Source organism: Salmo salar, chromosome ssa05 (assembly GCF_905237065.1).
Source record: "Salmo salar chromosome ssa05, Ssal_v3.1, whole genome shotgun sequence".
Classification (NCBI taxonomy): domain Eukaryota; kingdom Metazoa; phylum Chordata; class Actinopteri; order Salmoniformes; family Salmonidae; genus Salmo; species Salmo salar.
Window position 1 is genome coordinate 73,833,009 of NC_059446.1, and position 16,558 is coordinate 73,849,566.

At 41.9% G+C, this 16,558-nt stretch overlaps 2 protein-coding genes across 3 annotated transcripts; both read right to left on the bottom strand.

The window, feature by feature from the left end:
* Positions 1-18: 18 nt before the first annotated feature.
* Positions 19-6,903, bottom strand: LOC106605749 (60S ribosomal protein L18). 2 transcript variants are annotated; one of them, XM_014201654.2, is made up of 7 exons: positions 6,785-6,889; positions 5,966-6,052; positions 5,629-5,736; positions 2,876-2,974; positions 2,383-2,506; positions 2,007-2,076; positions 19-151 (listed from the first exon to the last, which is right to left on the bottom strand). In XM_014201654.2, the coding sequence occupies exons 1-7, from the start codon at positions 6,785-6,787 to the stop codon at positions 76-78; spliced, it is 567 nt and encodes a 188-aa protein (XP_014057129.1). In that variant the 5' UTR covers positions 6,788-6,889; the 3' UTR covers positions 19-75. The 2 variants fall into 2 exon arrangements, with proteins under 2 accessions (XP_014057129.1, XP_045574790.1); XM_045718834.1 differs by having other exon boundaries at positions 83-1,798; positions 6,785-6,903.
* A 3,501-nt stretch (positions 6,904-10,404) lies between these two features.
* Positions 10,405-12,640, bottom strand: si:ch211-120k19.1 (mpv17-like protein). The gene is made up of 6 exons (XM_014201651.2): positions 12,565-12,640; positions 11,901-11,974; positions 11,171-11,596; positions 10,862-10,932; positions 10,723-10,752; positions 10,405-10,648 (listed from the first exon to the last, which is right to left on the bottom strand). Exons 3-6 carry the CDS (start codon positions 11,589-11,591, stop codon positions 10,514-10,516), a joined length of 657 nt encoding a protein of 218 aa, XP_014057126.1. The 5' UTR covers positions 11,592-11,596; positions 11,901-11,974; positions 12,565-12,640; the 3' UTR covers positions 10,405-10,513.
* Between the last annotated feature and the right edge of the window lie 3,918 nt (positions 12,641-16,558).

Consider the following 16,558-nt stretch of genomic DNA (forward strand, 5'->3'; position numbering starts at 1 on the left):
AACGGACAGAGACATCGATTCATTTTGTATCGCTATCTTTATTTGTGTCAGATTCCAGGGAAAACAAAAAAGACTTTAGGCCTTGTATCCACGGCTGGATCTGCGCCCACGAGCACGCTCAAACTTCCTGCCCTTGGAGCGAATGTAGGGCCTGAGGGAGAGAAGAGATATCCCATTAATTCAGTGTTTTAAGTGTTTCAAACAACTTCCTAGATTCTGCAGATAATGAAAATCTGCTAGATTTGCATTAATGTTGATTATGTGCATTGTCCATCAACTCAATGTAAACCAAAGCAATAGTCTGGGGACAAAACTAGCAAAATACAGCTAGGCCTAATGTATTTAAATTATGCATTTTTCCTTCTCCATTCCTTGAAGTAATCACTGATATGATATAACTGGGTTGGAGAAAGTGAATCTAGTGGAACCCAGGCGTATACATTTTTTATATTTACATTTTTATAGTCCAACATATTTCTCTACACCAATAAATGTTTTATTTGGATCAGAATGATCCGGATTCTGGAATCCTCCGTTTTGCAGTTCAAGATCAATCTGGACATTTTTGAAAAATAAATAGAAAATAAAATCAGATGGATCATTCTGATCAAGACGCCACAACATCAAGATGCACTATTGTAAAGTGGTTGTTCCACTGGATATTATAAGGTGAATGCACCAATTTGTAAGTCGCTCTGGATAAGAGCGTCTGCTAAATGACTTAAATGTAAATCACTGAATCCAGATGTTCAGTGCTTTGAACAGGCCTACCGGCACCGCCATCTACTGGACAGGTTATGGCACTACCACTAAACTGTCATAGGGAACTCGAGAGGAGTAATATAATGTATATAGTGCCATTTGTATAAGATTTGTGCCATTTGTATTTATATCGTAAGATTTTCACTGTATCCTGCAATTAGACCTGCAACCCCTGTAGGTGACGATTAAACACGGAATCAAGAAGGTACATGCATTTACTTGCAGGGATGCAAACTGGTGAGGGCCCAAAAATGTGACAACATTTTTGTTACTCGCGATTTTCAACGATGTAAAGTCGCAAGCGTGGCTTTTTCCATTTATGGCAGTGTCTCTCAGTCTACATGACCGCAAAGCCTAGTCAGACTGGCATGTGCTCTTGTTCTTACAAGCGAAATGTAAAGATGAATTAATCCAACGTAATAGAAGGACCATCACTGTCTGCACACCGCAATTCACCATCACGGCTAACATGTACACCCCCCCCCAATTTAGTTCAGATTTACATGAGTCACGTCGATGACCTATTTTGAAATCATCCGTGTATTTGACACTTCTCAATAGAAAAAAATTGCCACATTCAGTACCTATAGTGCAGTCAAATTAATTCAGACGTATGAGTATTTAAACCTCCTCACCTTAGTTATATTGACATATCTTGGATGTAGTGCCTTTCACCTTTATAAACCCACCCTGAATGCACCCTTCCAGTGGGATCAGGATTATCGCCATCTAACAACCCTAATCACTACCTTTTGAAAAACGCCAAAACTAATTAAAGGTCAGATTGGATTACAAAATCCAAATCCCTATACAGAGGATCCAAATCTCACTTACCAGTTTTGAAATACTAAATTCTAACAATTAATTCAATCCGATTGCAGTTTTTTAACACTGGGCTCAGGGGCTAATTCAGTGAGGTGCAACATATAGATTAGAACACTGCAGACAAACTGACAATTGTTTCTACATGACAAGAGAAACATGTTTGTCCTTCTCAGCACAATGCACATCTAGTATCCTCATTCTAAAGTAGGGCCTTTGACAACAAGCCCCTGTACTAACAAAACATCTTATCAAAGTTCTCAATATTCAGAAAGTGTCCTCCGTTGAAAAACATTGGTGATTTTCAGTGAAAACCAAACTGGAACGAACTTGTCAAACAATTTGGAAAACATTCTCAGTTGATAGATATTGAATGAAACCCTAGGAGAGCAGCAATCTTAAGAAAGGGGTACAATACTCACTTGGTGTGGCTGTGGGGGGTTCCACAGGCTTTTCCAAAATGCCTGTATACCTCTCTGCCCTTACGGGGTCCTGAAAGAAGGAAAACGTTTCAGACCAGAGTAACAGGGCTGTCACTACTCAATCGCCACAAAGCCAAAACTGCCTATGATGTAAAAATAAATGAACACAAAATTAGCTTTTTGGCCTTAATTTAGGCAGATTTAGGTTAGCAGTGTGGTTAAGGTTAGGTTTAAGAGAAATTGTAGAAATAGGCAGGGTTTAGCCATAATCTGACTGGCGGTGATAACAGTAACAGGACTGTAGAGCAAAGGTACAACAGAATATTCCCAGCATAACTTTAAACTTCAACATCGTTCAAACTAGCAGTGTTCTTACCTGACAGCAGCACGGTGCCCTGTCCTTTGGGGGCAGCCAGAGCCAGCTGGTCAAAGGTCATGACCTGGCCTCCGGCCTTCAGGATCCTGCGGCGAGCGCCATCAGTCACCTTCAGAGCGCACACCTGAGGGAAGGGAGAACAGAGCACGTTTAGCAACTCATGTTAACACTTAATTCATTCAGTGAAGTAGTTTAACCCTAGTCTGGAAGAGTTACCTAGTTACAGGGTGGGAAGGCTTTTGTTGCAGCCCAACACCAGATTAAAATAGTCAGGGGTGTATTTACTCTGCCGATTGTTGCAAAATGTTTCTTAAAATGGAAGCAAAGGGAATGGGGAGGGACCTACCTGAATTTGTCCAATAGAAACGCTAGTTTTGCTTCCATTTGGCTCTTAAACAGTTTCCGCAATAAATACACCCCAGGTTAAACCAGGTGTGTTAGTGCTGGAGCAAAAGCCTGACCCAAACATCCAGTAAGTTAAAACAACCTTTACCTTGAGCTTGGGGATATCCTGAATTCTGACATCATCAGTGACGGTTCCCACGACAACTGCGGTTCTGTTCTCACGACCAGGCAGTTTCATCTTACGGATCTGAAAAGGATGGCAAATAGTTCAGAAGAGGGACAACCGCCACACAGTAAAGATAAATACTAAGATGCTTTCACTTTGCTGTGTATTCATATCAATAAATCTGGAAGGACATTGTCCCGGTTTCCCGATAGCAATGGAACTTAGGCTAACGAGGGTTAATTGATGCATCGATCCTACAAACGGGCAAATATGTAACACGAGTATCCCAAAAACACCACGCTGCGAGAACGTTCATAAGTGCATGGTTGGAGCTGCCTCGATACTGATCGGAACGAAAGAAAGGCAGCTCTCAGATTAACTTTCTCCATTGAAATCATACTGACGACAGATCAGACCCTAGAGGGACATTACCACCGTTGACTACAAATATTTAGGCAGTTTTGTCTAGTGCTAACCCAATATTAATGTACCAAATAAGATTTGTCATGATTACACACATTACACATGAAATATTGAGGCAAAAGCCTACAACTATAAAAATATAATTAATTGAACATCAAATAAACTTAGATGACTGAAATAGGCATGTTTTATATGTAGCTTGTGTTTTATCCTATCCTGTGTGACCTGGCTGGACTCAAGTCTTGGGGGGCGGGGCACACAGTTCAAACACATACAGATTATTAATATATTAGGCAATGCTCCTTGATTTACATATATTCTTAATGTCCCAGAGACCCGCTAGAGTCTAGACCGTTGTCATAGTCCCGGAGGGCCGATGACACTCTTTCCAGTCAACAAATCCATGACTTCCATGCTGAAGCACTGTGGTTTACACTCTCTCCAATTCAGAGGTATTGTTGGTTTGACTGATAGGAAGGCCAGTACAGTGATACGTTGCGTGGTTCTGGGTTGGATATTGTCCACCCTACTTCCTAGCAGGCTCACTACAGGGCAGGCACACTACAGGGCAGGCACACTACAGGGCAGACAATATATCTACCTCAGTCCAAAATCTTTTGACAGCTGGACATTTCCATAAAATATGCATTTGTGTACCAACCTCACCACAGCCATGCCAACACAATTCTGAAAGGCTTTTATCCATTTTAAAAAAACCTGTGAGGTGTAATATAAGCCTATGTAAGACCATTTGAATAATCTTATACCTTACAGTTGGATATCAATGTTTTTCCATATTGCATCCCACTGTACTGCGGTGAGAGATACATTGGGAACAGGACTTGGCTGTAACGGAGTTGGGATGTTGCTGTTTGGGGAGGAGAGACCAACCAGCTTGTATAAGGTGGAAACCGTTCCTTTCCCATTAGCAGCACCCCTTAGTTTGTCTATCACTTTTAGATCCCACATCAACACCATGAGGAAATAGATTATTGATTTGAGTTGCAAATAAGGTAGAAATTCCATATTATTTAAGCCAAACTCTGGTTTCTTATCTTTCCACAATAAGCCAGAAAATAAACTACACATCTCTTTAAACCAGTACTGAGGGAATTGTAGGGGTACAGCGGACATAAGGAACGGTAGCCTGGGGACTATGTTCTTATCACCTCTGCTTGTCCCCATAGTGCTAAAAGTTAGAACTGTCCATCTCTTAACGTCATCCCTAATGAGCTGTAGGACCCACGGTATCGTACAGCTGGGATTTGACAGTGTTAGTATGATATCATCAGCGTATAAGTTGGTTTTGAAGTCATGACCACTCAGTGATATCACTTATGTCCCCTTAGCCTGTTTTAATGCGGTCATCTCAGTTTCCATTGTAAGATTATTATTTTATTTATTTTTTAGCCCTTTGCTCATTTGTAACAATAAAAGACATTTGCAACTTTGTATTTGTAGTCAACCTTGTTCTGAAGTTATCTGTGGTCAGAAACATCTTGATTCCATGTTAAGCGGAGATCTTGTGTATAAAGTGACGCAGATGAGCAACAAAAAAAAAAGCATCCAACATCGGTAAATAACGAGCGGTTTCAAGTCCAATTTTAGTAACGACGGTTTTGGGTCTTAAGATGCATTTGGGAAACTGGGCCATTACATTTAAGTCATTTAGCAGACGCTGTTATTCAGAGACACTTACAGGAGAAATAAGGGCAAGACAGACTTGACCTAGTGGGCTTGGAACCAGCGACTTTTCGGTTACTGGCCCAATGCTCTTAAATCACTAGGCTACCTGCCACCCCAACTGGGACATGTTCAAGAAGCTACGTAAGAGGTGGAAAGATCTCCAGCTCACTCAAAAGGTACCAAATCATCAGAAGGGAAATTAACCATGGCATACAAGTCAAAGGTAAAAAAAGAATCATAACTAGAATGTTTGGGCAAGGAAGTGTCAAAAACACCAATAAAGCATTGTAGCGCAACAGGCATAAGCAGGAGTACCAGCTGAAATTGTACATTTTACATTTTAGTCATTTAGCAGACGCTCTTATCCAGAGCGACTTATAGTAGTGAATGAATACATTTCATGCATTTTTTTTTTGTACTGGCCCCCCGTGGGAATCGAACCCACAACCCTGGCGTTGCAAACACCATGCTCTGCCAACTGAGCCACAGGGAAGACACTGTTGTACTGTTGCCCTCTTAAGTCCTTGAATCTGTGAACTTGACTGCCATTCAATTGAGTTGATTGCAGCAATTTGATTCTGTAGCAGGTTAAAAACACAGCAAAGGGAGGGATAGGTGTAACTCACCATGCGGGACACTGACATCGGAGGCCTGTGGGTCCTGCTCATGAAGAGCCTCCTGAGGACCACCTTGTTGAAGGGAGCAGTGGAGCGACGGGCCAGGAATCTGTACAGCTGTGGGGACGAGAACATAAACATTTATTAAGTAGAAAGTATTGACTACTCAATGTAAAATGTCCACAAGGGTTACCCTGAACTATGTGCTGCATAGATTTTACATTTAACAAAAGAAAGGCTAACATTAAGCTGGGAAAGTCAACAACTTAGTTGTCGGACTACTTGTTTACATGACAATGCCTTAATGTGAACTTGAATCACAATGTATAAAGGTTGTGACACTTACTTTGACCAGGAGCCTCAGGTAGATATCCTGACTCTTGGGCTCCTTTCGGTGCACCTTACGGTCCTTGTTGTGTCGGATGTCGACTCCCTGTGAATAGAGATGGTTCAGGTAAATACATCCGAACTTGCCATTCACGAACTGATCAATTGAAAACCAAATTATTAGTTACACATTGCTAGTGACATTTCTTATCACTGTGCCAGGAAATGTACCTTTGCATACTTCTGAACCCTATGCTTTATGGCTAGGCCTCAAACGATAGACCACGCTACTAACGTTACAGTGTAACTCATACCTAAACAGCACCCAAATCATTCATACCCAACTTGAATTTGGCAGCATACCGCCAAGCATAACGTTGCAGTCTCATACACAACGGCTAACTAGCGAGCCAGCGAAGTAGCATAGTTCACCAACACTGGTCAAATAGCACGTTTTCAATTAGGGCCATCTACCTAGTCAGGTAGCCGATATTCTAATTTGGAGAAGCCTCAAAACGAAGATACCAAAGTTAGCGACATTTCTCGAACAGCAGTACCATTATTTCAATATCTTGTGTCTAAGTTACACGCTGTCTTTCAGGAATTAGTGAGAATACCAGGTAGCAAGCTAGCTACTGTGACGCTAACCACCGGTAGTGAAGGACTGAACCGTATCATTAAAACGCCAAATAGTATGTCAATACCATCCGGAATTCAAACCAAAGACATCGAGGCAATTAGATACATGGAAATGGTTGAGTTTTGCTACTGTAAAAGTGATGATGGACTCAGATTATTATGTCGGAGCATTAACGATGTTTTCAGAAGCTGTACCTACCATCTTGAACTCAGAGTGGAAAGGGAAAAAGAAGGGTCGCTGTCTCGCGATAAACAGTTCTCCGCGATTACGGCGGTCACACGCGTTTTCATTGGCTGTTTTGCTATTACTTCCTGTGTGATCATCACGTCGTCAAAAAGTCATTATATTTCTATTTTATATTATTCTATTCGTTCATTAATTTAATCCATTCATCATTTGTGTATAGGCTAGTGTGAAGTGACTTTCTAACCAATAAATACACTATGTGAAAAATAAATTACATTTCAAAATACAGTCGTCTTATATTTTATCATGTGATTTACATACAATTAATAGCCAATTTTCTTAACAAAACAGAAAAGTGAACTCACTTCTCTTCTTGTAATTTGTAAGGCTTTTTTTACTTTATAAAATATTTAAATAAGTATGTTTTGTGTCAGAATTCATAGTTCCAGCTTTGAGAGAGAAAAAATGCATTTCTCATACATACAGTACCAGTCAAAAGTTTGGACACAACTACTCATTCAAGGGTTTTTCTTTATTTTTACTATTTTCTACATTGTAGAATAATAGTGAAGACATCACAACTATGAATAAACACATATGGAATCATGTAGTAGCCAAAAAAGTGTTGAACAAATCAAAATAGATTTTATATTTGAGATTCTTCAAAGTAGCCACCCTTTGCCTTGATGACAGCTTTGCACACGCTTGGCATTCTCTCAACCTGCTTCATGAGGTAGTCACGTGGAATGCATTTAAATGAACAGGTATGCCTTCTTTTTATTTATTTATTTGTATTTATTTATTTACCATGTTAAAAGTTCATTTCTGGAATTTCTGTCCTTCTTAATGCGATTGACCCAATCAGATGTGTTGTGACAAGGTAGGGGTGGTATACAGAAGATAGCCCTATTTGGCAAAATACCAAGTCCATATTATGTCAAGAACAGCTCAAATAAGCAAAGAGAAATGACAGTCAATCATTAATTTAAGACATGAAGGTCAGTCAATGCGGAATATTTCAAGAACTTTGAACATTTCTTGAAGTGCAGTCGCAAAAACCATAAACTATGATGAAACTGGTTCTCATGAGGACCACCACAGGAAAGGAAGATGCAGAGTTACCTCTGCTGCAGATGATAAGTTCACTAGAGTTATTTGCACTTCAGATTGCAGCCAAAATAAATGCTTCACAGAGTTCAAGTAACAGACAGATCTCAACATCAACTGTTCAGAGGACACTGCGTGAATCAGGCCTTCATGATCGAATTGCTGCAAGAAACCACTACTAAAGGACACCAATAAGAAGAGGCTTGTTTAAGCAAGAAACACGAGCACAAGCAAGTCTCGTGGAAATTTGCCCTTTGCTCTGATTTTTGGTTCCAACTGCCGTGTCTTTGTGAGACGCAGAGTAGATGAAAGGAGGATCTCTGCATGTGTGGTTCCCACCATGAAGCATGGAGGAGGAGGTGGCATAGTGTGGGGGTGCTTTGCTTGTGACACTTTCAGGGATTTATTTAGAATTCAAGGCACACTTTACCAGCATGCCTACCACAGCATTCTGCAGCAATACTCTATCCCATCTGGTTTGCCCTTAGTGGAACTATCATTTGTTTTTCAACAGGACAATGACCCAAAACACACCTCCAGGTATGTAAGGGAGAGAGTGATGGAGTGCTGCATCAGATGACCTGGCCTCCACAATCACCCGACCTCAACCCAATTGAGATGGTTTGGAATGAACTGGACTACAGAGTGAAGGAAAAGCAGCCAACAAGTGCTCAGCATATGTGGGAACTCCTTCAAGCTGGTCGACTGTTGGAAAAGCATTCCAGGTGAAGTTGGTTGAGAGAATGACAAGAGTGTCATCAAGGCAAAGGGTGACTACTTTGAAGAATCGAAAATCGAAAATCTATTTTGATTTGTTCAACACTTTTTGGTTACTACATGATTCCGTATGTGTTATTTCATAGTTTCGAGGTCTTCACTATTATTCTACAATGTAGAAAATAGTAAAAATAAAGAAAAACCCTTGAATGAGTAGGTGTGTCCAAACTTTTGACTGGTACTGTATATATATATACACAGTTGAAGTCGGAAGTTTACATACACTTAGGTTGGAGTCATTCAAATTTGTTTTTCAACCACTCCACAAATTTCTTGTTAACAAACTATAGTTTTGGCAAGTCGGTTAGGACATCTACTTTGGGCATGACACAAGTAATATTTCCAACAATTGTTTACAGACAGATTATTTCACTTATAACTCACTGTATCACAATTCCAGTGGGTCAGAAGTTAACATACACTAAGTTGACTGTGCCTTTAAACAGCTTGGAAAATTCCAGAAAATTATGTCATGGCTTTAGAAGCTTCTGATAGGCTAATTTACATAATTTGAGTCAATTGGAGGTGTACCTGTGGATGTATTTCAAGGCCTACCTTCAAACTCAGTGCCTCTTTGCTTGACATCACGGGGAAACGAAAATAAATCAGCTAAGACCTCAGGAAAAGATTTGTAGACCTCCACAAGTCTGGTACCACGTTCATCTGTACAAACAATAGTACGCAAGTATAAACACCATGGGACCACGCATCCGTCATACTGCTGAGGAAGGAGACGCGTTCTGTCTCCTAGAGATGAACGTACTTTGGTGCGAAAAGTGCAAATCATTCCCAGAACAACAGTTAAGGACCTTGTGAAGATGCTGGAGGAAACAGGTACAAAAGTAGCTATATCCACAGTAAAATGAGTCCTATATCGACATAACCTGACAGGCCACTCAGCAAGGAAGAAGCCACTGCTCCAAAACCGCAATAAAAAAGCCAGACTACGGTTTGCAACTGCACATGGGGACAAAGATCGTACTTTTTGGAGAAATGTCCTCTGGTCTGATGAAACAAAAATAGAACTGTTTGGCTATAATGACTATCTTTATGTTTGGAGGAAAAAGGGGGAGGCTTGCAAGCCGAAGAACACCATCCCAACTGTGAAGCATGGGTGGCAGCATCATGTTGTGAGAGTGCTTTGCTGCAGGAGGGACTGGTGCACTTCACAAAATAGATGACCCACTGTGAATGTGATGAAAGAAATAAAAACTGAAATAAATTATTTTATCTACTATTATTCCGACATTTCACATTCTTAAAATAAAGTGGTGATCCTAACTGACCTAAAACAGAGAATTTTTACTCTGATTAAATGTCAGGAATTGTGAAAAACTGAGTTTAAATGTTTTTGGCTCCGACTTCAACTGTATATAGTAGATGCTCTCATCCAGAGCGACTTACAGGAGCAATTAGGGTTAAGTGCCTTGCTCAAGGGCACATCAACAGGTATATTACATTTACATTTTAGGCATTTAGCAGACGCTCTTTTCCAGAGCAACTTACAGTAGTGAATACATTCATTTCATACATTTCATTTTATGCATTTTTTGTTTTTGTACTGGCCCCCCGTGGGAATCGAACCCACAACCCTGGCGTTGCACACACCATACTCTACCAACTGAGCCACAGGGAAGGCTATATCATCTAGTAGTCTGGGGGATTCGAACCAGCGACCTTCCAGTTAGTGGCCCAACGCTCTTAACTGCTAGGCTACCTGCCATCATGCAAAGATGAAAAACACATTCTTTAAAATAACTACTTTAATCAAGTTATAAGCGTGCAGCACATAAAAGCTATTCAATTAAACAATTGTCACAATTTTCTCATCACACAACCCATCCAATAACATCCATATCAGTGAGAGGGGGGTTTGGTTTGTGTATCATCTTTCTGCTGTCTGAAATGGCACAGGAAGACTGTCCACACCAGCGTGATGCCACCCACAAACACTGTACGAGCAACTGGGGGAACCAGGGAGAAATTCAATGCCTGAGAGAGAGAGAGAGCGAGAATCAGTGTGTGTGTGTGTGTGTATGCATATAATGTGTTGTTATTGTTTCTACCTGCATTGTTGACCAGTAGACCACTCCAGTCTGTCATACACAACAAAAGAGAGGGAGACAGAGAGACCATTAATGTGGTTGTGGTGACCTAGATTTTCCTCTCTTCCTTCAGCAACTAATTCATGCTCTGCATCCTTACCTTGTATGAAGTCCAGAATTTCTCCCTCCAGTTTTCCAATGGGTCCTCTTTGTTTTCTAATACACTAAGACCTTAAAAAGAGTAACTAATATTATAGAACAATGTTTAAGTCTTAGACATTGAAAGTTATATCACACCAACAGATACACACACACACATGCACGCACGTGTAGCACTTGGGATGTGTGAAACTTACTCCTCAGCCACGCACGCGCGCACACACACACACACACACACACACACACACACACACACACACACACACACACACACACACACACACACACACACACACACACACACACACACCTATGAAGAAGGCACTGATAGTAGCGGGGGCAGCAACCAGTTGATCCAGCACTACCTTCCCTGACACCCTTTTGGCCCCTCCCCCTGGCAACATCCTCTCCAGCCCCTTCAGCCAATGGTAGTTGAAATTGGCATGGAAACAGAACCCAACAAAGGCCACTCGAGCGGTCTGGGACCAGTCAATATCAGCCCATGTTGTGACACTTTTAGTACCAGTGGAAATATTGGTTCCCTCCATGTTAAGCTTGGCCCCCTCTGAGTCATGGATGGTGAGTGTTCCCTTGTCTGTGTTTAATCCACCACTCTGTTTCCCTCCAAGCATGCTTTGCTGTATGAGGTCCGCGGATGCGAACAGGGTTGTGTATCCGACCACGTTGCTGATGTAGGGGTGGGCCTTAAACAAGGCCCAGGCTCGACTCATGGTTACTGGTGAATTCAGGGGAGAAACAAAGTGTTAACATTATGGAATAAGAAAGAAAACATTCCTAATGACTAATGAATTATATTCCACTTACTCATAGGCTATTAGCGTCACAAGCTAGATTCACTGATCATTTTATTTTGGATAAAAGTGGACTTTTGATTTCATTACACCATATTTTCTAAGGTCCCACCCAATCCTCAAAGCCAGTGGGCTATGATAGATAAATTAAACCAAATAACCTTGATGTTTTGCCTTGTCAAATTGAGCTCTGACTCCTTGCTTTAGGCAAAGAGAGAGACAACTTACCTTACAACTTAGCTGTCTCGTCCACCGCTTGGAACACAGCAGTGGCAGAGGCACAAGATTCACACTGCTTGCTTCTGGAGGACAAGGAAGGGTGGGGTCAATGGAATTCTCAGCCAATAAGAGGCAGGTTCTCAGAGGTCAGAGAGGTCTGCTTGGCTGGTCAAAGTTCTGTCAGAGGGAGTGTGATAAGGCTTTACCTAGTAGCCTTCTTTTGCAATGAAAGCATGTGAGAAAAGCACAGATGGGGAAGGCAGGAGGGAGAGTGAATGGATACATGGAGGAAAAGAGCTAAAGGGATACAGAGTGTAGTGTTTAGAACATGAATTAGACAGATCTGATGAATAGCAGGAGTTATCATACTGGTACAATACCACCAATCAACCTAAATACAGTATTACTACAGTGCTACGACCACTATGGTTCTAAAGTAGCCTACTGTACTAGCCTATTAAATGCAGGCCCACTACATTTCACTGATGCTCTCAGATCGTGTGTTTATAACTGACTTTGTGGGAGAATGGTATTACGTTTCTCAACACATTCCCATTCATTGCCACAGCCATGTGTATGTGGCTACTTGCTGCAAAACTACCAATAGTGTCAACAAAGATCCACACTCCTACTCTTTACTGCTGGGAAAAGGGTTATGGGTGATGTCACTTACCAAAGTAATGGTCCACAGTATAAGTCAGCAAATCTATACCAACAACATGCTGTTTCTCAAAGGCAGAGTAGACCCTGGTCTCAAGCATGTGGCTGCACTAAAAATAGATGCCACTCCTGAAACCACACTTCCCTCCTTTGGTTACCAGTGGTAAGTTTGATTTACAATGATAAGCACAGTGTATATATTTAAAGGAATAGTTCATCCCAAACTCCCAATTACATGGAATAAGATGGTGGCAATCATTTCCGCTCCCACTTTGGGATGGAGGCCTATAGATTTTCCTATTTGAAATAACACACACACACACACACACACACACACACACACACACACACACACACACACACACACACACACACACACACACTACCCGTTATTCAGTTATGCGGTGAGGATAGTCTATTCATTCGCTGTGCTGCCATAGATATGTAAAATAGAGTGCTAGGACAGACCTCTGCAGAACCTAAAGGGCAGTGTGCCATTAGCAACCACCTCAGCTCTGAGCTCAGAAAATGTGATAATGAACGGCTTGTTAAGTACCTCAAATGGTGCGTTTGTGTCTTTCAGTAGTTAACAAGCTGCCTTTAGTGTTCCTCACAATGGAGATGTGCGCCTACGCTTCTACAAGCAGTTGACTTCTCAGATAATTGCCCTCTTTCTTGTCTCTGTCTCTCATCCCTCACTTCCCCAACCACTCTTAATTTGTCAGGCTGCTCTCTCAGAGCAGGGGACTGATGTGTGACGTTCAGCATTGACTCATTGAGACACACACACACACACACACACACACACACACACACACACACACACACACACACACACACACACACACACACACACACACAATCAACCATGAAACCCCACCTCTTTCTCCATCTGTACCTCAACCTGTCTTTCTGACACATCACTGGAGTCAGTCTGCAGAGCTAGAGATAGCCACAGCAGTGCCAAGGTGAGTTTTCTTTGTATTGTTCTATATTGTCGAATAATATTTAATAAGTGATTTTGATGGTCCAGCTTGTTGGAGCATGATGCTGGCATCCCTAATGTTATGGGTTTGATTCTTGCATGGACCGTTATTCTGTCTGCTAAATGACCATTATTTAATCATTCCAATTACACCTTGGACAGAATCTTCCCTGAAAATAGTGGGCTGGACCAATTATTAGAGGGTTTGGTTATTGTTTTAAACCAGTGTAATATCTGAACGATTATGGGATGCCCTAATATGTTACAGGAGTGCCCAGACCACTTGTGTGGGTTTTGTTTCTGTAGGTCCTGTTGGTTCAGTTTAAGACTTAGTGAAGTTGTACTTTCACAATTGTGGCAACAGATTTCATGTCTCATGCAGGTTGACATTTCTTTTGTTGTTGTTGCATTGCGGTGTTCCACTGAAAATGTAAAACTGAATAATTCTAACTTAGACATTGTGGATAGGCCTTCAATATTACACTATGAGTTTCCCACATTTCAATGGTTCTGTTACATGTCATATCTGCTGTCACTTCTAGTGGTATATGCTCCTATATGGTTGGAAGCTCACAAGAAATGTCTTTGGACTTCAGAAACTCATATTTTACCTTATCCCCTTCTCCTAATGTTGATACTTCTGTTACCCCTCCCACCTCATACTTCTCTCTCACCACATCCCCGATTAATACCCCAGACCTGTTACTCCTCTCTCTTCCCTTCTCCTCCTTCCAGCCATGCGTCCGTCCAACTCTGTGACCTTTGAACCCAGGGTGGAGCGAGGTGTTCCCTGGGGTCACGACCTCTTTACCTTTGTGACATCAGCAGCAGGCCACATGATGCGGACACTCCAGAGACCAAGGAAGAACAGACCGTCCAAACGTCAAGTCAACCACCGGCGCTTCCTACACAACATGATCCAGAGGTGTGTGTGTACCGTATGTGTTTCTGGTGAGAGTGAGTGCCATTATAAGATGCCTTAAACTGAAATGTTATACTGCCCCTTCTCTCAAACAGGAAGTTTGCAGAGATAGAGGCAGCCAATCACCAGCTTGTGTCTGTCCTCTTCTCAACGGAGGAAGCGAATAGCGACACACCTTCCCCATCACGACAGCCAATAACTACTGACCAATCTAACAGCACCTCTAAAGAAGGTATTCTCTCTTTAATTATCCAGGTAACTTGATGCATAAATTAAGCAAACTGGGCTCCTATGATGTTTATACTTATCTTCACCTTTTGTCCTTTCTCCTCCCTCTGAATGAACCACCATGTTGACTCAGACTCCCCTCCAGCTCCTGTAAGTGCAGAAGCAGACCTTTCCCTTTGTTCACATGAAACTGAAGCCCTTGCAACAGAACAGAAAGACCCTGGAGACCAATGGAGGAGACTCAACCCCAAACATCTCCAAATGGACCAGCCCAACAGCAACACTCCAAGTAAAGGAACATACCAAACGACTCATAAACAGTGGGGCAGAACAGAAAATCAAACTGACTATAGATCATCCATAACATCAGAGAAAACCATTGTCTTAGAACAAGAGGAGGAACACTTTCACACAGAACCCTTCAGTTGTGATGTCACTTCAGAGGAGAGCCTTTATAGCTGGATAGACAGCATTAGAGAGAAATATGAAACACAACTCAGACGCGACTCAAATTCAAATATCATGGCCCCAACTCAAAACCAGAGGGCTCTACCTCTAAACTTGGATACCTCAACTTTCAACCCAACACCCCTCTCGCCCGGACTCTCCCCTCTGTCCCTAGATTCCTGTGACTTTGGAGTCACAACGGTCGCAGACAACTCCGCTTGCTCCCAGTCCCAAAACAATATGGCAGACAGTGACACATTGGAGAGCCAGAGAATGGACATGTTGATGCTGTGGGACTCAGAGGTTGAACCACAGAATGATGGGGACCCTCCGGCCCATCTAGAGACCATCTGGGGGTATCCTGGTGAAGAGAGGAGCCTAGGTGATAAGGCGCACGTTGATGACATCACGTATCAGAACCAATCCGAAAGTTTCATAGAGAAGTTGATGCTCCACACCAGCAGGAGTGACGGTAGATCTGAGATGGAGCGGATTGACTGTGATGGAGGGCAGTATGAATACGGATCTGGATACGGATGTTCTATAGATCCAGTAACAGCCATAAGAGACTTCATTAGTGGCCAAGGCAGCTCACAGTGTATGTTGGAGAGTGCTGTGGGAAGACAAGGTACAGACAGGCAGTTCACCTGTTTAAATATTACCCCAAACCAACTTTCCACCTCTGTAGGCTACCATTGTGACTTCCCAGACCCTAACATCCTTCAGAGGTCTTGTCCCCAACAAGATGGTACCTTCTCATTGGTGAATGATGATATGAATCAGAGTTGTATTCCCTTTGAGGGAGTGGCCAGATCCTTCCCGGCCCCAGGTCACACCCCTCATCCGCATCAGGTTCTGACCCCGCCCCTGGAAGATGATTGGCTGTTCACTGATATCATGGGGGCCCATCAGTGTGAGTAGTGGGTCCCGCTACTGCCCAAATTCGCTGCAGTGCCACTAAAAAGGGGGAATGATACTTCACCTTATAAATGATCTATTGTGGTTTGACTGTGTTACTGTATTCACTTCTGTATGTGTGTAATGTTAACTTATTGATAAATGGTGAAACGTAATTAAATAAGTCAGTGTTAGTCTCTCCTTACATTAAATTACAGTAAACGTGTACATGTAACTGAGTGTTCACCAAACCAATTAACAAATTGAAACACACAAAATGTCAAAACCAACAACATATATTAAAGTTCACCCCAGTCAGATATGTTTTATAATTACAGCATCATAAACAAAAAATGGCTAATAAACAACACATTTCCAAAATGTTCAATTTCCACAGAAGCCATAAAAGACAGAGAATCAACAAAATTATAACACCTTTGAAAAAGCACCGGTCTCTCTACAGAGGCACGGACACTTCAGTTCTCTGATCGCATTCCAGGGGTCAGCCTTTAACCTTTAACCTCAAAC